This window comes from Atractosteus spatula, chromosome 9, assembly GCF_055471065.1.
Source record: "Atractosteus spatula isolate fAtrSpa1 chromosome 9, fAtrSpa1.hap1, whole genome shotgun sequence".
In the NCBI taxonomy this organism is placed as follows: Eukaryota; Metazoa; Chordata; class Actinopteri; order Semionotiformes; family Lepisosteidae; genus Atractosteus; species Atractosteus spatula.
The window spans coordinates 20281995-20305061 of NC_142714.1; the positions used below are offsets into that span (position 1 = coordinate 20281995).

The window sequence follows — 23067 nt, forward strand, 5'->3', positions numbered from 1 at the left end:
TTTTTTGTTATATGCTCTTTAGGTGGCCAGTTGAAAAACCACAGCACCATTTGATCTAGACACTTATGTAGGAAGATACCGATGTTTATGTTCTACTGAATCTTGCAAAGATAAAGCAATTATTTTCCCAAAATATCTTTGAGATACAGAGTTATATGGAGACATTTTACTCTTTTAACAGAACTCACAAGCTAGCTGGTATTGGATGCATTGTAGCATTTAATTTTTATTATCTTGGATCAGTCAATGGGTACAAAATTGAGTATAGGGAGAAATGGATCAATAATATCGAGTAGAGAGTGGGAGCCATCTACTGTTCGGCAAAGCAAATCACTGATAAACTTGTAGTATCCCAATAATGACAGGTAAAAAACAAAGATCTGACTAGAAAAGATGGACCACCATACTGACCTAACAGAAATGCTTTGTTTTTAAGGTTACACATCCTCCCCCATTCCGATTACTTCTACCCACCCTTCCTGTAACTGAAGCTGACAAACATATGATACAAACCTTATTTTAAATACTGAAAATAAAGAAATTTGCACCTCCTTTTCTAGAAACAAATGAGTGAAGGGACCTCTGCAGATATACAGTCCAGCTTCATTTCCCCAACACGTGGGACTACAAATTTTGCACAGTAATTCAGTATTTATTACTGGCACCCACTGCCTTAACCATTCTGTCTTCAGTGTTATGTACGGGGCATATACAGAACCCTAAAATATTTTATTACTTGTTTTCTGACAACACGCTTGCGCTTTCCACAATAAAAAAAACAACTCAAGACAAGGGGCCTGTTCACATGCATAATATTCCAACTTAGCCTGTAAATTGGTTGTACATTTAAAAAAAACTGAACGTCTGTGGAGTCCACCACATTTTAAAATTATTGCGTGACATAAGAATTTTACAGTGCTGTTTTATTGTAATGGACGGCATTTGACAGTTCGTAAATTTCAATATAAAATATTCAGTCACAAAATAGTATTGCTACTAGATGTAGTTTTTAGATAACCCATTACACCCGAATCACTTTCTGGTGCAGGAAAAAAAATTAAAACACAATGCAGGTACCAGCACAACAGTGAAATTATATTACATCAAAGATCTCATTTTTAATGGTCCCAAATATACTCAACAACTAAGTGTACACTCAAGAAAATAAAAAGAAAATGAAAAGATATGACAAAATGATCACATCTAGAATTCCACTCAATCTTTAATCAAGAAGGGATGACAAATTTCCAAAATCTGCAGTTTAAAGGGCAAAAAGGGAAAGGATAAAACAGGGGAAATGTTTTCAGCTCTTCCCCCTACAGAGGTTTTAAAAACCTGTTCTAGTGCGACTTAAAACGTCCTGAAAATTTAAAGGCAGGTCTCTTTATAAAAAGAAACTGCTGGCATTTCTGAGAAGAAATACTGCTGAGCAACAGCCTTTTCTTCCAAAGTGTCTGCATCTGGTCCGAGAAAAAAAAAGTCTTTTCTTACTGAACAAATCAGTTTAGGATGAGTCCCAGTACTGAACGTCTGTGCCCTATGGGCTTGCTGTGTTGTCCATCCCTGAGAAAGGGGCAAAGTGTGGTCCGAACCCGTAAGCTCATGGGCATCAGTCTTGTTTTCCCCCCCAGCATGTTGTTTATGTCTAATAAAAGTTCACTTGTTTCAAATTTCTCCTCAAATTGGCACTTGATCAGCAGAATTCCATTTGGAGTTTTTTGGATCTGTCTCACCAGATACCACCACAGCAATATGTGGACTGTAATTTTCTTTTTTTTTATTCTTTGAAGTGAAACTTTACTGTAGAGTTGGAGTAAAGACCCAGGATAGGGGGTAGGGGGTCACTTCTAAGACCCCAACTTGGATTTCTTGGACAGAGGTGGACTTTCCTCCTTGTTCTCTACGTCATCTTCATCCTCCTCATCATCATCGGGGTAGTCTACAAGCCCCACGAGACCTCCCTGTTAGAAAAAGAGCAGTATTAGAGACATCATCCAAACAATATTGTGCACAAAGAGTCAAGAATTTAGCATTTTCCAAATGCTTCTCTGACATGTGTTTTAATTATGTGCATATATTTCCAAAATAAGCAATGAATAAAAAGTTATGTTACTTTCACACAACTGCTAAAACCTTTTCAGATCTGCTAAGATTTTGTCAAGGGAATTAGGTTTAAAAATAAATGACACACTCAGAACTCTTTTTCCTAAGATTTATTACCACCAAGTTAAGTTCCTTGTAATTATCTTGCAAAAACAACACTGCTGTCAAAAGACGGCCAATGGATTTTTGAGGTTTGAATTTATAATTTAAACTAACAAGGTTTTGTTTTTGACATATGGATACATAAAGAGTGGCAATGTGAATAATGCAGCATTAGGTTTGGCAATTACATATACAAAAAATCTTCAGCAAACCTATTTCAAAATATTTTTCAGGAACAGCAGATTACTGCTACAAGCACTGTGCTACATGGGAAAAATGCACTCTGTCCTGTGGAAGCCACTTGTCATTCAACAAAAGGTTTCTTTTTCAGTACCGATCATGTAAAAATTGCAGCTGCAATCAGGAAAAATCCATCAGAACACAGTAAACGATTGAAAAACACATCCTAGAGACATAACTTATAAATGTACCATATTATGAAAGCTTTAAAACTAATTTGAAACTGTATGGAAGTGAAAATGCACTTGCAATACACAATTTCCTTGACATTCCACAGGAACACATGCCAATTTTTAATCTTACACTACAAATCTCACAAAAAGACAGATTCCTGCTTTTTCAATAGTATTTAACTCAAGATGCCCTTTACTGCAGGCAGCAAATTCATGAAAATCATCAATTAGAACTGATATCAAGAAGGGTCATTCCAAATAGCTGTAGGTGTGAAACAAGAAAAGCCGTATAAAAACACAATGCGACTGGACCTTTTCTTTTTCAAATGACACATATCATACCTACTTAAAAAGGAAACTCCAATACTGTTATTTTAGTACAGAATTTTGGAATAATATTACAAAGAAAATTCTTCCAGAAATATATACATTATATAGAAAAAAGACAGGAACTGCATACTGAAAATACTGTTTTAAGAACACAGATTTTGAAAACACTATATATTCTAGAATTGCAGCAAAGACCTGCTAAAACCTATAGGATAAAATTAATAGACATTGTGAAGGCCGTCTTTGTGAAACATCCCCCCAAAACAATAAAAACAGATTCAAATGGGGGGGGAGGACAGTTGGCATATCTAAATAATTCACCAAGGAATTGCCAAAGATATCTGATTAAATCTCATTTTAACGAGATGGATTTGAAAAATGGAAAATGTGAGGGGTGAAGCTCTGCCCCGACACAGAAAGGAGGCCGGTACCTTGGTAGTGATAGCTGCCGTCTGTGGTGTGCTTTTGGCTACAGAGCCCGGGGAGCCCGGGGACCCCGGAGAGCCTGGAGATCCAGGAGAGCCGGGGTGGTGACTGGCTGAGGACTGGCTGGTGAGAGTTGTCTTGTTTCCACTAGAGAAGGAGAGCTTGAAACTGGGACTCTGCCGACCCGTTAGGTTCGATTTAGGCAAAACTTCCTTTTCCTCCGATTCTTTGACTGGAAACAAAGAAGTATGCATAAGACATGCCTTTAACCTGAAGTTTCTACCCTTAAAGAGGCAAAAAAAGCCTGGTGTGATCAAAAAAAAGTTTTATTTTAGGAAGGATTTTGAATTAAACAAAAAACCTAAGTATATCTTCAATAAAATGATACCATACAAAGCAGCTAACAAAACACTTTTTTTAAAAAAACATTCAATTTAGCTGTTCAAAGACTATAAAATAATATCTATGCTTAAGAAAAACAGATGATGTTCTTACATTTTTTTCTTTCCATAAATTTGCTAATAGGGTCCATGAGGTCTTCATCGGTTTTCATTTTATCTGAAGGAGGGACAACTGCTTCTCCATCTTCTAAATCATCTTCATCAGTGTTGAACCACATCTCCTCCTCATCTTCCAGTGTGCGAGCATCCCTGCGATATCTGTGGTTCCTTAAGATTGATCGCATGCTACCAAATGAATAAATGTATTCATGATATTTGCTGTTGCAATGATACATAACATGTCACATGTTTAAATTGATCTTCCCCTCCTTTTTGTCTTTGTTGTGTCCTTACGTCTTCTTCCAGATTTTATTAATTTAGAAGTTAGTTTCAAATGTGAAAAGTCTGTCACATTTTCATGATGCATATCAGAATTATTCTTTTAAAACTGAAATGACTGAACGATCAAACTTTAAGAGCAATCAAACTTCAAGACACATTTTGTACACAGACTGCAGTGATATTTTGATCCACACCTGCTATATCAGACACTAAACATATAAATCCAATTGATTCTACAATTGAACAACTTTTTAAATGAGGTCTGAAGCATTAACTCACCTTTAAGAATAACTGGACTTTAACTGGCATTGATATGTTGTGAAGACGCTGACCTACTCTTACATTTCTATTTTTGTTTTGGGAAGGCAGGTAAATGATATAGATAAAAGATATTTTAAATAAAACAGATTTTCTTTCTACCACAGTAATCTGGGAGATGACCTGACTCGGCAAGAAAGACTAAAAGATTCCCTGAAAATTCTACAAAAAAGTAGAATTCAGTAGGGAAATGAAATATTTAGCCAAGAGTAACAAATAATTTTGTACTTGTATATATTTTAAATTCAAAATCTTTTTTTCTCCACTGGACAATTTGCTTCAGTATTTTTAAATTTCACTATCTTTTAAACTATTTATATAAGTTAACTTTTTGCTTTATAATTTCATAAATCAACGGGCCACAATCTACTCCAACTATGATAAAGTACCACAAAGAGAATAATTAAGGTATTGACTGCCACAAAAGTCTCCTGCAGTACATTTAATCCATTGTAATCTTTGTAACCATCTCATCTAAAATTAGTTCTCTCCCAGGTATCTTAGTTTGGTTTTCTATTCCTTTTACATAATAGATAGCATTACTCAATTGGGATGTAGTCTCAAACAAAATTTCTCCTTTAAACAGATAGCACACCAACTAATCCATTTCAAACTGCGCACAGAATGTGTAAACATCATGCTGCCAGCTCCAGATGAAAATTGCTCCCACCCTCTTTTACAGATCCTCTCAGGCTTTAACCAATACCTATCAATATGCTTCGATGGTGTCCTGTGAGAGTTTTTGGGCACATGACTAACATGCTTTTGGATACAACTGTGCTATTGACTATGTGACTGCTTCCATTCCACTGACTCCCAAGTAACTGTCAATCTTTAGGCACATCACCTTTTGATTTATCGGCACCAAAAGTTATATTTTATGGGAATGAGTGATCTTATATCGCAGGTACTTCCAATAACTGGCACAGATTTTGTTTATAGAAAAACGTACAACTAGATTACATTTGGCAGCATAACAATTGCAATAGCACAGTGAGATGATTTTTCCCATCCTTTACTTTTTGCAAGAATTCCCATTTATTTTTTCAAATATTTGTCCTGTAAAAACAATTAAATATATGTAAAAGCATAAAGAAAGGAAAATGGAATGAGATAAGACTTATATTCAGAAATATCAAAGTTATCTATTTTCTTTGTATGAGTTCAAGAACTCGGCAAGAGGAAAATGTTGACTGCCATGCAGCACAAATAGCTCTTAGTAATGTTGCAATTTTCACATTTATTACCTGTCCAGTTTGGGGTTGTCTTGCCTTTCCCTCTGTTGCTCATAGCGCAGCTTCAAACCTTTGAATGTCTGGACATAATCTACATCTTCAAGAGCCTTCCAATAATTTTCAATTACATGAGCAGTGAGGGTCTTCACATCTTCCTGTAAAAATCCATATAAAAGACACTGTATTCAGCATGCCTAAGATGTTACTGTGTTATCTGCGTTAGAAGCTACACAATGGCGCATACCACAAACAAGACAAATACAAGACCACATAGTATCTGTACCTTTAAATGATGAGGTTATTCAATTTAACACATTGTATAATCTTCACAAATAAATTCAATTGCACTGTATGTTTTTTCTAACACTTTAATAGCTTAACATATTGAATGTTCTTGTCCTTTACTGCTGAGCACCATTTAACAAGTTAAAAGATCTACGAGACATCAGTAACATAACATGTACACAAGTCTTTTCCTGCCCTTCCCTTCCTTCCTAATGCTGTATCAGCAGCAGTATGAGGCCGAAGGATCCCCGTGCAGGACAGTGATTTAAACCAGTTAAGAAAAAGACACAATTTAAACCCGTTATCTCTGCTCAAAAGCATGAACAGTTGTTCTAAAAAACACTTGTGAAATTAATTTTAGATGGATGAACTGATAATGAAAACCATAAAATGATATTCCATTTTAGACACAAATTTATCTGATTTAAGTGATCTAAGTTCCCATTTTCAGTTATCAGTGCTGAACTGCCAGGAAATTACAGAGGAAATAATTGGAGAATTGTACTTACCACTCTGACATACTCAAACATTTCAATAATTGCAGAGTTCATCAAGTTGTAACGAGATCCATTATTGAGGAAAGCTTTCACAACTGGTTCAAATAAGAAGTTTCTCATTATGTAGCGGTTATAATATTCATCTTTTAACCCGATTATTTTCCTCATAAATCGAAGTGCACCTGAAAAAATAAGTCAAATAAATTATAGTTTATTTAGTTATAAAACATCTAGTTTTTAAAGTGATTTGACTGAATTTTCAGTTGTTACAATTTTAAGTACTATACCAGATTAGCACAAGTTAGAGTTTAATAACTGGTTAACTACATTGTAATTGTTAGAAAAGGGAAAATGGGTCATTTCTGATCTGATAATTAAAAAAAACAAAATCATTATTTTTATTATATCTATCCAATTTTGAAATGCAAACCAATTTTTAACAGTCATTCAACAACTCCTGTCCCTCTGGATAGAATCATGCACACAAGAATGGTCCTCTGACACATCTGCTTATTGAATTATTTGTCACTTATTATGCTGCAAGCTTCACAGAGCACCAGCAGAACCTAGCAAACTACAGGAGTTGCTGCGACACAAGTGGTCCATGTCTGATTAGTGTTCACACTACCACAGTGGCACTTTCATAACTGTGCCCTAGTGCTTGGGGGAGTCAGTCAGTTAAAAACGTTGGGCCATAGAGCAGAAACTCAGTTGAAAGCCAATACCTTTCCTCCCACCTGGGAACAATTGATAAAAGTTTAAAGCAGACACCAATTATCACTTAATACATTAAAGCAAGTTCTTAAATGATTGAAACGTAAATTAAACATAAAATACACTTAAATAGAGAGTATCTAGAATAATGCTCCTTAAAGAGCAAGTGGTTGATACTATAATTTCCCCAAAACAGTTTTTCACAAAAAAAAGACTTACATAGTGCAAGAAAGGCATGTTTTGAAGCCATAAGCACAAGCACCCTTTTAAGAATATCCTTGTTTATGATGTAATTCTTGATATGGTAGGTGTGATGCTCCACACAGAAAGTGAGCAGTTCCAGTATTAAAGCCAAAAGCTGGGATGTCTGAAAATCGTCTGGAAGGTTGACAGAAACAAACAAAAAAAAATACAGGCATTATAAAAAATGCAGGACAACAATATGAACTAATTAAATAGTTAAAAGCACTATAATCTACATGACTGCTCTTCACACTAAAATGAACACATATACTTTTAATTTCCAGTTTTTTAAATGCAGGATGGTCCTACTTTTGTCCTAGAGAGCCAGCGTGTCGACACAATTGTATTCTATGCTCATAACCTATATCAGTTCGTTATTGGTTTCATTGAACCAATTTACTAACTTCTACCAGCCCTCATGGTGCTGATGCTTTAAAGACGCCAAGAAAAACTGCTGACAAACCAGCTCTTGCAGACCATAGTTGGATCACCTTGTGTTAATGTTGAAGAAATATGTTTAAAATGTAAAGCATGCTTAACTACATAAGTAAGCTGAAATTGTACCTTACTGACACGAGAATCAATATTTTACATTTTCTGTGGATGCAAAAAATTGAAGAAATGAAAACAATGCAGACACTTGCTCCTTCTTGCATGCACTCACTCCAAGTGTCCCACAGTTGTAAAAAAGAAAAACAACAAATTAAGAAAGGAGGATGCAACTACTACTACAGGACGTCTACCTGGTAGGATTATAGGAAAGTACTGACCATTATGTGCGGTTGTCTCACCTTTGCTGGGCTTCTCCTCTGTTGTGTTTGCCAGCAAGGGGGCAGTGAGAACGTGCATACAGTGTTTGTAGAAGAAGCTTAAAAACTCAGTCTTTTCAGTTTTCTGCAGAAAAAAAAACTCAATAAATTCTAAAATTGATTACGGAAACAAAGATTACACATTCAAAATTGTTCATATTAAGATTCATCCATCCATATTCTAACCACTTCATTTAGTTTAGGGCCGCGGAGGAGCTCATGCCTGTTTTGGCAAGCAACAGGCACAAGGCAGGGTGCACCTTGGACAGGATACTAGTCCATTTCAGGGCACAAGGACACATTCACACCAGATCCTATACCCCAGAGGCCAATTAACCTACCAGTAGGTCTTTAGAATCTGGGAGGAAACCCACCCAAACACAGGGAGAACATTAAAACTCCATGCAGAGAGCACCCAAGGTCAGGAATTTCACCCAGGGGTCCCAGTGATGCGCCAACCACTGCATCACCCTGTTGCCCTCATATTAAGATGACAGTCAGTTAAAAACACTAAAAAAGAACAGCAGTTGTATATTTGCTAAACTACATGCAAATATACAAGGGTGCACTTCAGAAATTAAGTTTCATATACTGAGACTGTTAAAGAATTCTGCTCAGAAAAGGCAGCTTCCCTACAGAAGCCAATGAAGAATGCATGTTAACAGAAGGGGGCAAAAAAAGAGAATCACACTTACGTTGGCGGTGGCTAGCATGTTTTCTGGATCTACTAAAGTCCGAAGCAAGCCCATGAGCTGCACCGCACCCCCGAGCTCTGGATCAGTGTCACAGATCATGTGCTCAATGATTAGATTAATCAGAAGAATGTCCTGGAGACCAAAAATCCAAAAATGTTTTTTAATAAACTGGGTGTTATGCATGAGAATAAAAATTAAAAACTTATAACTACCCAATCCAGTCAGTAAAACATCACATACTGCTATATAGCTCACCTCATTGTGCAGCAACAAACTTACAAAGAACATGCAATAAGATTAAATATAGTAATGTAATGTCAGTGTTTAGAAAAATAGGGATCGATACAACGTTCAGCTGACATTACAAAGTTCACAGAAAATAAAGCATTAGCAGTTTAAATAAAGATATTAGTTAACTGACTGCTTAAAGAGAAATATAAAACTGCAGTGGGTCACAACCACTAACCACTTACATCATCATTTTGCTGCGATTCCTGCATTACAAATTCTCGTACCATGGAGGGGTTGTATTCAACCAAATAGGAAAAAATATCAGTGGCAGCACTACGCACTTGAGCATCATCCATTCCCTGGAAGGAGAAAATAACGTTAACATCTAAATTAACATTTCAAAGCCAATCGGGGGAAAAATACACATTACAATTATATCAAACAGACAAGAGAGATTTAGTCACAACATTTATGTTTGCATTTTTTTTACTTTTGCTTACCAGAATGACTTCTAAAGCTGGTAGAATTCCCATGTTTGACAATGTTTTAAAGAAGGCGTCTCTGTTTTGAGGTTGTAATGTTTGAGAAAATGCGCAAAATTCCTTAAGAAAGTTTACCTATAAGAAAAAATCATTTTAAATAAATTTAAGGTTACGTCGCACAAAAACTGTGCGGCAAGTATGAAATATTTAGAATACTTGGATGTCTACAATCAAATGAAGCCAAGTAAATGTTTTCAACTACCTTAAACATATCTAAAAAAAATTACAAGCACAGCAATGCTATTGGGCCATTTTGTCATAAGTATAAGCTTTCATAAAAAGAGAAACATACAAGTCATTAAAGATATCACTCTAAACTGTATTATAAAACTTACAGATCCTTCATTTACAAATGATATTTTTTAAAGACTTTTTCTACCATTAATCTTAGAACTCTTACCAATTCATGTCTTTTATCATCATCTGTTGCTTCGTCAGTTAGTTGTGCAAAAAGGTCTGTTAGGAACTTTTCGTCGTCCTGGAAAAGGAAATTAATACAATTAATTTATTTTTCTGTGTATGCTGCAGTCTCTCTTCAGCCTGACAGCTTCTGTTGCATCTTTGGAATCCAGGAAAGACATTAAAGGTGTACTTTACCATCACCGATATATAACATCAACACATCATCTAGGCTCATGGTACACAGTTAATTTTTGTTCTCGTCATCCAAAGCAATGCACAAATTAGCTTAATAAAAACATAATACCACCAATTTGTTATATTTTCAAAATTGTACGAACATTTGCTTTTAGACGATTTGGTTTTGCAAAGACATTTCATAGAAGCTGATGGTTTCATTTAAAGAATACAAGTGATGAATACAACCCAACATGACCATACCAAGAGAAGCAGACAGAACATATTATGATTGCAGCAGATCCTGTCACAAGTACCAGATTGTATTTAATCTGCTACAAGAGGCACTTGTTTCTTGGTTTTTACTCTGGCATTCTAGGTGAAGGTGCTTCACATAACCAACATCAACCATGCTGGAGATGTGGATTTATCTATTTGAGGGGTCACATAAGTACACTTACGGATATTACAAGTTTAAAGAAATATGATGTTATTTTAAAAGTGCGGCATTATAACTGCCTAACTGTTTAATGTGTATTTTATTATATGTTCCGCACATTTTTTATACCATGTGTAAAAAAAATATCTAGAACCAACAGTAAAGAAATGCTGAGGATGATACAGATCTCTCAATCGCTTTACTAAAGTATCTTGCACTCAAAACTGTGACACATCTTATTATTTTAATAACATCCATCATGAGTAATATACAAGTTCTCACTGGCATCATGAGCATGAACAATTACCTAATCACATTCTACAAGGCATGCAAATGCAAAAAATCCAGAGCATACGTGAAAACCATCAGATACAACAAAGAACGATAGTAAAAAGTATGCGTTTAACAATGTTAAAAATACAAAAATTTCAAACATACTGGACACCTCATCATAAACAACATTCATATCTTATTTACACATGGGGCAGTTTTAGAGAAAGTCTCTAACAATACTATAGGATGACATCTACCATCTACACCGAGATTGAATTGGCTCATGCTAGGCTATCGGTGTCTGAAGCACTCAGCGGTGATGTGTAAGTGAGTTAGTGTGTGTCAGGGTTTGATGGCGCCGATTTCTGTGTGGCTATTGATTTGCCATTAATCCTTGACAACGGCTGAATGCTGCCAGATATGGAAGTTATTTAGTCCTCACACTGATAGCACAGTCCTTCTGCCTGCACTGAGAAACGCACTGTGGGAAAAAAATGATTCTTCTTCCCTTGGAGAAAACACTTTGCCTCTTTGCAGTGTAAAGAACGGAAGTGCAAACCACTGAAAACAGCATAATGTGCAAAACATTGCAGTCGCAAAATCTAATAAAATAGAATTCTGATAGTGGCTGTAGCATTCTTGACTTTTGACCTTTGGAAGTTTTAGAGGGTTTGCTCGTATAATTGCTTCCCTGGTCACCTCAAGATTCACAGATGTTTCAATATTAAAATACTGTGTTCAGTGCCACAGAAATGCTAGCAAGTCAGATCCACTGATTTTTAACCAATAATTAAGGAGACAGGGAAGAAAGTGTTCTTCCATTTCAAATGAAAGATCCGAAACTTTACATTTTTAAAAGCTAAATTTAGAAAAAACAATTTCCAGTTCAACTGTAACTTCAATGATACCAAGTAGCAGCCTATTACATCTCTCTACCCACTCTACCGTGAGTCATGATGATGGTTCCTCAAACGTACCTGCCAAAGATAGCTCCTCGCTGTTTATAGTAACTCATCTCACACCTACTGAAGACGGTTTAAAATACCACATGGTACTGTAGGTGTACAACATTTAAGGTCCATTTATTGCAAAGGGAAATATTTAGTAATATACTTTTTAACTTGTTTGAAAGGGGAAAATCATGTTTGTGAGTTTCACACCAGATCTGTACAACCAAAGCCAAACTGTAAACGTTCTGCATTCTTTTAATTCTAATCTATAATATACTTACTAACGTCAGGTAAATAATTTGCGGTAGTTCTGCAGCACTGGATTCTTCCAAAATAAAGCATTTTCACAAAAAGCATAATTTACTTTTATCCTCCCCCTTGCTGCTGAATATCAAGATTTTGGAATTACGTCCAGGCGAATAAAGAAAAGAGACCATGAAGCACAGTTCAGCTGTGCACAGTTAGAAAAACATCTCTAGCCATAACAAACAATCTGAACGTAAACTTTCTCCAGGAACCAAGTACAACTAATTTCCCAAATTAAAAAGAGTAATGTTCCCATGTTGACATCAGTGAGGAAAATCCAAAAATTGGACAGTGTTTATATTGCTTAATGGGGAAAACTTACCTGCAACATTCCAACAATTTCAACTTTATTAAAAAAGATAAAGGAGTGAAGAGTTGACAGCATGTTTTCTTCAAAGACAGAAGGTGTAGGAAGGACCATATCCTGAATGTACTGTACTCTGTACGTCTGATGAATTTTCTGTTTGAGTTCTGGGTCTGAGATGGGAATCACCTCTTTAAATTTTGCTGTCTTTGTCAGGAACTCCCTGTGTTTCCTTGGCTGGGGTAACGAGGGGTCGTACTCTAGACAGCCTATTACATCCATTATACATTCCTCGGAGAACATGACCTCGAAAAGCGCAGTTCGGTTCAAGAGAAAAATTCCCTTTACAATTTCGTACAAGTGGTGCAATCCTTCCAGGTTTTCCAAGTCCTCACATACGTGAAAGAGTTCCAAGAGTTTCTTGATGTAACCCTCATTTTCTAAGGCCAGAGCTAGCTTCTCACGTCTCAGTGGGGAAGGTAAGGATGAGGCTACCAGTTCTGCCACTTCTTCCAGTCTGTTCAGCTCACAGGGAGGCAGCTCAAGGCCAGGGGAGGACATGTCATCGAAGCGCTCCTCTTCGGACTCATCCACCAGCTCCTGGGTGATGTCCACCGATGGATCCTTGCCCTGAACCTAACAGAACACAAGCAATGGATCGGTTTTACAACTTGGAATCCTAAAAGGCTTAATACTCTCCATCCTTTCATTAAAAGAACAAAAATTAATGCAACTATCCCTCCGTAAATACACTTCCACATAGGACTCCATACTCAAGTCCAGCCACCTGAACGCCTTATGGCTGATAGTCCAACAGAGGTCTAAATTACTTAACTGAAGCCTTAATTCAGCTAATTAAGACTTATCTTCAGCAGTGCAACTTAATTTAAAAGTAAAAACAATTCTCAAGTTATCTTAATTGTAGATAAGAAAAATATTACTACTGAGAACTCAGGTGCAGCAGGAACTAGAAAGAAAAGTCAGTGTGACTAGGCTTGTTCTATAATCACTTCAAACATTAGCAAATATACACAATGTAAGATATTTATGTGTTAATCCATTTAATTTCAGGAGACCACATCTTTCTATAACTAGTAAATGGAAACAAAGCAGTGCAGCATTTATACTATTGCTAAGGCCCTACTTGAATCTCGAGATGACCTTTAAATATAATTGCAGAAAATAAACAGACCTTTACAAGTACAGCTAATTTAGGAAAAGCCAATAAAAAACAAGTTCTTTAGAAAAATATTCTGGAACAATTTAAACATTCCACTACTATATTATACTATATTCCACTACTGTATTACTATATTCTAATATCCACTACTATAAAAGCCTCAATTTCTTACAACCACATTTTGCGCCAACTATGTTGCATCAATTAATAAAAGTGACCCACACAATATAATAGAAGATTACTGCTGCTGTACAAAATGAGTCCAATCGTGTTAGCCTAGTATGGTTTACAGACAATTAACGTCAGTGCAGTTCACCCTGCTAGTGGTATCCTTCATGACCCGTCTCTGATCTGCATCTGGCGTTACAATGTACTGCAGTTATATACACTGTATACGCGTGGATCAACCTCAACACACAACTGCATGTCACTAGCAGCCTTTACAGTTTCCGAGTCTTCGGAAGCACAAAACAGTGTGCATCATTAAATAGGATGAGTTTGCTGAACTGTATAGGATGAAATGAATGCACTGATTCAACTCACCTGGCATATCTTTTCCCATATCTCATCACACCCTGCTTTTTCCTGAAAACTAAGTGCCAAGTCATAGTTTTCTGCTTCGGACCAAACTATCAATGTGTCCTGTGGAGACAAAATAGTTGCCCTTAAACATTAAAATGCATTAAAAAGGGACTGGAATCATGTAACAATATCCAGCAGTTTTGGAACACATAGCTTGGTAAATTATTAAAAAATGGCTCCTTACTCGAATAATAAAGTGATCAGTCTGTAATCTATACAGCACTATTTCTAATTTAGGTCTCAACATACAACTGCATGTATGAGTTTAAGGGGCAAACTTTGCTTAAATTTAGTACATAATACAAAAAATTGAAAATATTACAAATATCAGTGAAATCATACAAAGCATATTCATTTAAATTTAAAACCAAATTAATAAACTACACTACATTTAATATGCATTTTCTTGAAAACATCAACACTTAAAATCTAAAGAACAGAGACATTAAAAAGTTACACTTTCAAAGAAACTCACCTGCTGCTTCTGGTAAGCAGTGTTAGGGTTTATTTTTGACTCCAACAAAAGAGAACCTGCAAAAAAAAGCAACATTATACCATAATGTTTTCACTGGTAGCAAACAATTTAGTGCAATTTATTGCAAAAAGTGTGCATAATTTTTTTAATCTAACTTTTTTTAACTCAATGTCGATATCTTTATCCCTTTGCCACGCGTAAATTACAGGGTGCTTCCAATTTCATCTTGACACAGGACCCTGCAGTTGGCCATGTCCTCAGACAAGAACAGGGGTAGGAAACTGGCACAGCACAAGAATGCAATCCATGTCACACCTGTCTCAGCTACTCTTCAGCACTTTTAACAATGAATGGCCTATAGATAGGAATTGCAGATCATGTCTTTGATATAAACAAAACTTGTTTTCTAATGTATCAAAGCATAAACTGAATACAGAATAGGGAAAAATATTTCCTTTGTCACTCGTGAAAACATTTTAGTTTTCTGAAATACTGGGAAAAGTGTACACAATTCAATCTACAGTCTCCATGAGCTCGTTACCCACTGGTGGCAAACATTTTAATGCCATCATCAAAATCATCTCAATACTTTTAAAATTAATATAAGTTACAAAATGAATTACTTCTGATTTCTAAATGCAGAAAAGCCACCACTCCATTCAACAAAGGGTGAGGTATATTCCCTCCTTGCCTTACAAAATTGAATTTAAGTAACACCTGCAATGTTTCACCTGTGTTGATGTTTTAAAATTAAGGAATAAATAACCTATTAAAAATGAGAAAAAAACACAAGACATGGCCCAAGGTGTCATGGCATTTTACATTACACAATTAACCAGATTCCTTGAAAAGACCGGAGCATTAGTGCCACATAAGATTGTCGTTTTTCAACTTTATGACTTGGCAGAGCAAATAAAAAAGTACAAGTTAAAAAATCTAAAGACTAACCTTTTAATTTGTTATCAATGAAAGACTGCAAACTGTACTATTAAATGTCCAAATTGTTCTAGTACATTTTAGCTGTGCAGCCATTTGTAATACATAAAAACTAAAATTGCATGCTCGAATTGTAGACACAATGACAGACAACCTTAGGCAGTACTAAAATTCATCCTGCACGAATATAAGAAGCTTTGATAGGATGATAAGAAGAATCTGAAATCAGTACCTCTGGATGTAACTCAATAGCTTAAGAACAAAAAAAACAAGGTCTAGAATGTCAAAATGATCAGTCAAGAACGAGAAACTGATGAAAAGTTATTATTCCGGTCCAACTGGTAAGGCGCTCGGACGAGTTGGTGCAACTCCTTCAACTTCCAACAGGTTACAGGCTGAACAAGCTGCAGGAGCGCAGCAGGACAAGCAGCCGAGCAGCGTAGTGAAAACAAGTACTTCAAGCAGCACGTTTAGAGGATTTTTAAAAAAATCTAACGTTGCATTTTCGATACTGGTAACGAAGATCCAACACTGCACTTCCAATAAGAGACTATCCACATTATAAGAGCTGCAGGCACAACTCTTCAGGACAATACAAACATGATTCAGTATTTATTAGGCTCTCGGACCTCGTTCTGTCAATACCTGGACACAGTAGATGATGCATTCAAATACAAGTCTGAAATAAATGATTGGTTTTGTGCAAATCCTTGTATCTTCACTCAAACCTGGCAATCAGAATCTATGACACCTTTGTGTGCAATCACACGTTAATGAGGAGATTAAAGGTGTAATTTTGTACTTGTGTAGGTAGGGGTGGACAACTATGGGGGCATTAAGTACGGCAATCACACTAAATAGCAGGACACTGGAATCTCAGTGACCCGATTCCTCGCATACACCCACATTATCTGCAAGTCTGCATCTAGTGATCGAACCCTAACCCTGTTAAAACAATACAAAGACGCGCCGCATACATGTTGTGCGGCTTTCGCCCAGCGTTACATTCCCCTGATTTGTAGAGCTGTCTCGGTTAAGACCTCGAAAGCACAAATCACATCACTGTTTACTAAGGGAAAAGCCGGGCGACGTGTTTACACAAGTATCCGCGCAACTTTCAGGCACCAGCGGCGCTTGAAACCAGTCGAAACTTTACCCAGGTCTGCAAGCGAGCACTAAAACCTGTTAACGGAATCTTACTTTGGGGGGGGAGAGACAGCTACTAGCCACTTACCGTCACTCTCGGCCCGCACTAGCAAGGACATGCCTTTCAATCTCTCCACGTAGCCGGAGGACACATGCCCGGTGCCCCGGTCGTCCCACTGCCGATCTTCGTTAAGGGTGTAAACCTTCACTCGTCGCCGAGTGTCCGTCATTCTGCTAACCCACCCCGCTGTTCACACCCGAAAACACGCTTCGTCGTCCACCCCAGAGGCGTCGGACCCTCGGTCTCCGATCCTCAGCCCGGCCCGTCAGGGCGATCCGACCGCTAGCCTACTACAGCGCACACTCGCCCAGCTCGGGAGGGCGGCCTTGCTACCGAGGGCTTCAGGACGCTTTCGCCATTTTACCTCAAGTTGCGCAACCCTGTAAAACACTGCCCTTCCCGCTGCACAAGAGAAAGAGAAAGCGAGATTTAACCCTGGCTGCACAAGGAGGCCACCTACGAAATTCGGCAGAAGAAGAGGGAAAGAAAATGTTCAGAGCGCGACTGGAGAATCGGTGTTGTCGACAGCCCTTATCTGCGCGTATTTCTCATTCTTGGAAACAATGAACGCTTCATGCAGAACCGCATGCGAGATCGACTGCATTATTTCCGCGAAAGGACGTGTCCGGATCTTTAATTTTAAAGGCAGCCGGCTGTTTTTATATTTATTTTCTATTATTTATACCCCTTCCCTAGCGTTCCGCCATGTTCTGTCCTCGGGCCGCGGAGAGAGACTAGCCTCTCCCCACAATTATGAACACATTTAAAAATTAAATAAATTCAACCGGAATATTACTTGAACTCCCTTTATACGGAACCCCCCACGCACGGCTACAGTTTCTTTTTAATTCCCAGTTTTATTTTATAATTACAGTTCCCTCAATCAGAACTCCGCCATCTTGGGTCCCCTCAGAGTGCCAGCACGGGGTCTCCAGCCCAGCGGCAGCAGGGGCAGCCCGCCACTATTTAAAGGAACAGCGCTTTCAATCGCACCTTTCAGACTCTCTATGTTCGGGTTATCAACTACTTTGACATCTAAAAATCAGTAAGGGCTTGTAATATCGGAGCCAGAGAAGACTTTTTTTCGAAGAAGTAACTGTAACTTACAGAATATTACACTGATGTCAACAAAGCCCCCAAATATTTGTATTGTAGGAGCTTGCAGGACAGAGAAACCTATGAATGCTAATTCACTTTTTAGCTGTATGTACATCTGATGCAGATGTACCTTAGTGTGCGAACACTAAACAACAGATATGATAACATGTAGATGTGGTAAAATATAAATCAAATCAATAAAATGACAAAACAGGTGGAAGTGAAAATCAAAAACAGTAGGAACTGAAACAATATGAAACATACCGGTAGTCTGGATACAAAGAAGTAATGTAGTCACACTTGTTTGACTACCTGTTCCAGGTTTACAGCAAGTGCATTTTGTAAATTACATGACTAGTTTCAGAATAAAACATTAGTGGCCTACAGAATAAGAGTGGCTGCAGGATGTAGCCGAGAGCCCCAGGTGCGTCTCGAGCAGGTGGAAGGGGCTTGTGGTTTCTGTGGCTAAGGGGAGAGGTTAGAGAAGGAACGGGCTCTGGGGTTGGGGTTGGAGGGAGTAGGGGGAAATGGGACTGAAGATTTTCAGTAGCAGAGTGGCCCGAGACAGAAATTGGACAGAAGTGGGGTTTTGAATCCTCTATGTGCAGGAAAATAGAGTCAGTGGAGGGGCTGGTCTTGTCTTATTAGAATTATTTTCAGTTTCTATACAGTGTAATGCCCATGTGCCTGGTTTACCGACCCTAAAACTTGTATCTCCTCTCCAACCAGACACACTTTTTAAGAATTTTAAGTTATCTTACTGTTGCTGTGCACATTTAATAGGTTTATTTTTAACAACTGGGCTTCAGACATTTCTTATAGGATCTCATCACAAAGAAGAACCTGCTTCCCAAGCAGTTATATTACCCTGCAACTCACAACTGCCAACACACTGGTGACCCTAGTCAGTACCTGGATAGGAGACCTAGGAAAGTTAAGGTTGCTGCTGGAAAAGATCGGGGCCAGTTGGTGGACGCTCACCCTGTGGTCTGTGTGGGTCCTAATGCCCCAGTATAGTGATGGGGATGTAAAACCGAGGTCCTGTCTCTCTGTGGTCATTAAAAATCCCTGGGTGATTCTCAAAAAAGAGTAGGGGTGTTGTGCCGGTGCCCTGGCCAAATTTCCCTTTGGCCTTTTTTTTAATCATTCCCTCCTATTAATCCCCATCTATGAACTGGCTCCATCACTCTGTTCTCCTCCCCACTGATAGCTGGTGTGTGGTGAGTGTACTGGTGCACTATGGCTGCTGTTGCATCATCCAGGTGGGGGCTGCACATTGGTGGTGGTGGTGGGGAGTCCCTATTACCTGTAAAGCGTTTTGAGTGGAGTGTCCAGAAAAGCGCTATATAAGAGTAAGGAATTAACATGTTGTGAAGCTGTCGGACTTACTGTTGTTTTTATAGCAAGTTTGTGTCTCCAGCTTTTATTTCAACACACTAAAAATTGTTTTTTTTTAAATAGATAATGCTTTACATAAAGAATACACTCAACTGCTTTTTTTTAGCATCATGGTGGCACAGTGGTCAGTACTGCTGCCTCACAGCGCTGGGCCCCTGGCTTCAATTTTTGGGGTGCAACCTCCATGGAGTTTGAATGTTTCCCCTGTGTTTGCGTGGGCGTCCCCCTACAGTCCAAGAACATACCGATTGGGTAACTGGCTTCTGAAAAGACTGGCCCTGGCATGAATGTGTGCCCTGTGATGGACTGGCATCCCATTCATTGTGGCTCCTGCCTACCACGCATTGCCGGTTCAGGCTCCAGCTGTCCTAAGGGCCTGTATTGGGAAAAGCAGTTAGATGGACTGGATGCTTTTGTTTTAAAGGGTGAAAAGTTAAATAAGTTTGCGTTGAGTCATCCACACAGCTGCCCAGTACCCAGTGCTCTAATCATTCCAAAGTGGATTTTTCTGGGGAGGGAGAAGATGTTCAGACCCTTACACTGGTGTGATACCAGTCGGTAGGTTGTAATTGAGTTTAAAACTGCACTGCATTCTGCCATCTGAAAGCCTTAACAAAAATGGTCAGCATGCTAATGTGGATAAAGACAATTAAAACATCACTAAAAAATGGAAAATTACATTTGCTGAAAGATCATAAACAACAGTGGTATTTATCACAAAGTCTATTTTGTATCTGAGAATTTCAAGGTGAAGAAAAAGTACTAAGGTTTTTAAATTAAAATAAATGGAACCCACAAAGCAACAACCTAGACAGTTAAACTAAGAAATTATGACATCAGCCCAGTACAGTAAAACACCCAAGTAGTATTCTGTTTTTGAAACCAGCAGAGATATTTTTTTTGGTCTCCATGGCAGCAAACTGTGATATGTAAACAGAATGTACTTGGGCACCATGGAACAAAGTAAACCATTAATTGTATAGCGAATGAGGACAGCACAGTCACAACAAACAAAAGTCCACTGCAGCTGAAAGAAAGAGCTGGAACGGTTTCTAAGTGAAACAAACAGCTAACATAAACAATGTCAGCAGGCATGCAGTACTTTCGTTGCATAAAGATTCAATCTAAACGGAGAATTTAGAGGGCCCAATCTCTTTTTACATCTTTAAGTAAAAAAAGAGCCTTTGTTGTCTACACTATGGAGACACAGGGATCACCGAAACGCCCACAGGACTGGCCATGTGATGGAAAACAAAACTACCATCATGATCATCAATATTATCATCATTATCAATAATAATAATACTATTATTTTGTGCCTTCCAGTTTCTAGTATGGAAGTTAACAAGAAAACAAAGTGTTTTTAGCACAGGAGCAGTCACAACCCTTATTTGCTGAAGTACCTTTTGAAAGCGCGAGAATTACAAAGGAAAATTACAAACAGTGCAATAATACAGCAGTGTCAACCAACATAAAGTGGCAAAATAATAAGTACAATATGGAGGGTTAATAACAATGTATCAGGCATTATGATACACAATTTAAAGTACTTTCAATTCCAGTTCAATTTCTATTCAATTCTGAAGCCAGCTTCACACCTTCCTGCTTCTCTCAATGACGGACTCGTTTCCTTCTAATCCTCTCATTTGCAGGTTTCAACTTCACACCTCTCTGCACACCACCTGACTGCCCACTCTGCCTCCCCCCTGCTCCCGCCTCCTCTACACTACCAGCTTTTGTTCTCCTATGCTATAGCATAGCATCTGCTGACTCCCCTGTCTTTCTCACACCTGAAGAAGGCTCCACATCTGAAACGTTGTTTCCTGTCTTCTCTTTTCAGCGTGGAATAAACCTTTACTTGTTACTTTCAATTCCCACTGTATATAAAAAGGCTATGCATTTATACAAATAATGATTCATTCTTCTAAGCTGTTACAATCTAGGGGACACTCACATTCATGGGGCACTTTCAGTGAAAACATACTTCATTGGCTGCAAGAAATCTGAAAGCTATAGTGCAGGCTGGAGAGGAGAGGTGTGTCTACAGTTCAGTTTTTAAGGATGGAGGCCAAGTGCCAGTGCTCCCAGAGAGGGGTGCAGCCTCCTCACAATGAGAACCTCCCTAGTGTAGTTCTTCAGTTAGTCACCCCTGAAATAAAACACAACTGGGAATCCTATTCAGCAAAGGCACTTATTCTTACCCTCCCCCCCCCCCTTCTTCAGACTCCTTGTGATACTAGAGTGCATTGCTCAATCTGACTAAAAGACTGTTCTTTTTTTTTTTGCTGCCACGCAATCACAAATGTCAAAACCTGTTTCGTCAATTATATTGTTCTTTGTTTCCCTGTAAAGCCACATTTCTCACGCCGATTCATCTGAACTCTAAGCCCCAGTTTGATGAGGCACATGGTGACAGAGCAGTGTGCACTGGTGCCTGAAATGCTCTCGGGTTTGGGGTGAAACTTGCTTCTTGTACTCAAGGAATGGGCTATGAGCTGTCACAACTTTAACCCAGAATTAGCAGATTTCTGAGAATGAAATGATGAGTGATTGGTTTCATTTGGTATTTTAAAACCAACCAGACGACAAAGGTGGACTCATTTAGTTAGTAAGCTGCCAGTAATGATTATGAATTCCAATTATTTTCTCTTATACTTTGTCAACATCCCAAACTTTTATGCTTAACAGCAACAGCATTGCCTTATTGTTGTAGCACAAATTATATCTATTACTAAATATTACCTAATAACTCTTCATTCTCCTGTTAGCTGTTTTCAGCTGCATTAGACAAGGAATGATGAATAAAGTATTTCTAACTTTTTCAAAAACAAAATTACAAAAGTAATGTGATTTATGGAACATCAGCTTCCTTCATATATACAGCTAAATTGAAGAACATCGGAACTTCCAAGTTCTTAAAACAGCCAATTATGTCACAAGAGTCTTACAATAGTAACATTAATATTCCATGTCTGGCAGTACTGCCTGGATTCTACACACTGTACTGTAGTACGACATCTGGTCACTCTCCAAGGGCTAGTAGCTATCTCTAGCACTGTATTTCATCCTTCTCAAAAGTTAAATATAGTCCATTTATAGCAGTACAAGATGCAAGCAAAGCACAAAGGATTAGCAAGAATCCAGACTTGTATGTGATGAGCAATTCAGTTTAAGGCTACTTTATGCAAAATGACTGGCAAACAGATGTTTTGGTTTTACTCTTTGGCACAATGGAAGCTTGTGAGCACTTTCAAATCAATATAAAGTATATTTGAGCATCAAAAGAAAAGTACATGCGTAACTAACATTGTGTCACAGCATGGATAGCATCTGTTCAGGCTGTTTCTGGAGCGGAGAACTCTAGCCGCAAGGGTTGTGCCTTGAGATGACAGACGGTTTTTGCTTTCTATGGATGCTGTAACAGAACAACAACACAAATTCTCCCCACCAGATTTAAAGAAAGGCCTTCCTAACTTCTTCTTTTTCAGATTTCTATAATCTAATTGGGGAATCTTTCCAGCAGTGGGGTGTAATTATGATTGCATGTCTGCTGTTACACTTTTCTCCCTTTCTGCCAAAGCATAGTGTCTGTATATGTTATTTCAGCTATAATCAGCA

General features: G+C 38.0%; 1 protein-coding gene across 4 annotated transcripts; it reads right to left on the reverse strand.

Moving 5' to 3' along the window:
• Window positions 1-908: 908 nt before the first annotated feature.
• Window positions 909-17900, reverse strand: ppp4r3a (protein phosphatase 4 regulatory subunit 3A). 4 transcript variants are annotated; one of them, XM_088924600.1, is made up of 15 exons: window positions 16981-17900; window positions 14811-14866; window positions 14297-14395; window positions 12592-13209; window positions 10126-10203; window positions 9684-9800; window positions 9426-9542; window positions 8953-9084; window positions 8240-8342; window positions 7425-7583; window positions 6504-6673; window positions 5722-5864; window positions 3870-4042; window positions 3380-3606; window positions 909-1961 (listed from the first exon to the last, which is right to left on the reverse strand). In XM_088924600.1, the coding sequence occupies exons 1-15, from the start codon at window positions 17120-17122 to the stop codon at window positions 1848-1850; spliced, it is 2448 nt and encodes an 815-aa protein (XP_088780726.1). In that variant the 5' UTR covers window positions 17123-17900; the 3' UTR covers window positions 909-1847. The 4 variants fall into 4 exon arrangements, with proteins under 4 accessions (XP_088780726.1, XP_088780725.1, XP_088780724.1 ...); XM_088924599.1 differs by having other exon boundaries at window positions 3870-4060; XM_088924598.1 differs by having other exon boundaries at window positions 8219-8342.
• Window positions 17901-23067: the final 5167 nt, after the last annotated feature.

Excerpts from the sequence above, each read along its gene's own strand:
- ppp4r3a (XM_088924597.1), bottom strand. The coding sequence starts at position 17,122 with ATGACGGACACTCGGCGACGAGTGAAGGTTTACACCCTTAACGAAGAT. Across the intron at positions 14,396-14,810 it reads CTGCTTACCAGAAGCAGCAG|GACACATTGATAGTTTGGTC; the intron begins GTGAGTTTCTTT and ends TTGTCTCCACAG. Across the intron at positions 8,343-8,952 it reads ACATGCTAGCCACCGCCAAC|AAAACTGAAAAGACTGAGTT; the intron begins GTAAGTGTGATT and ends TTTTTTCTGCAG.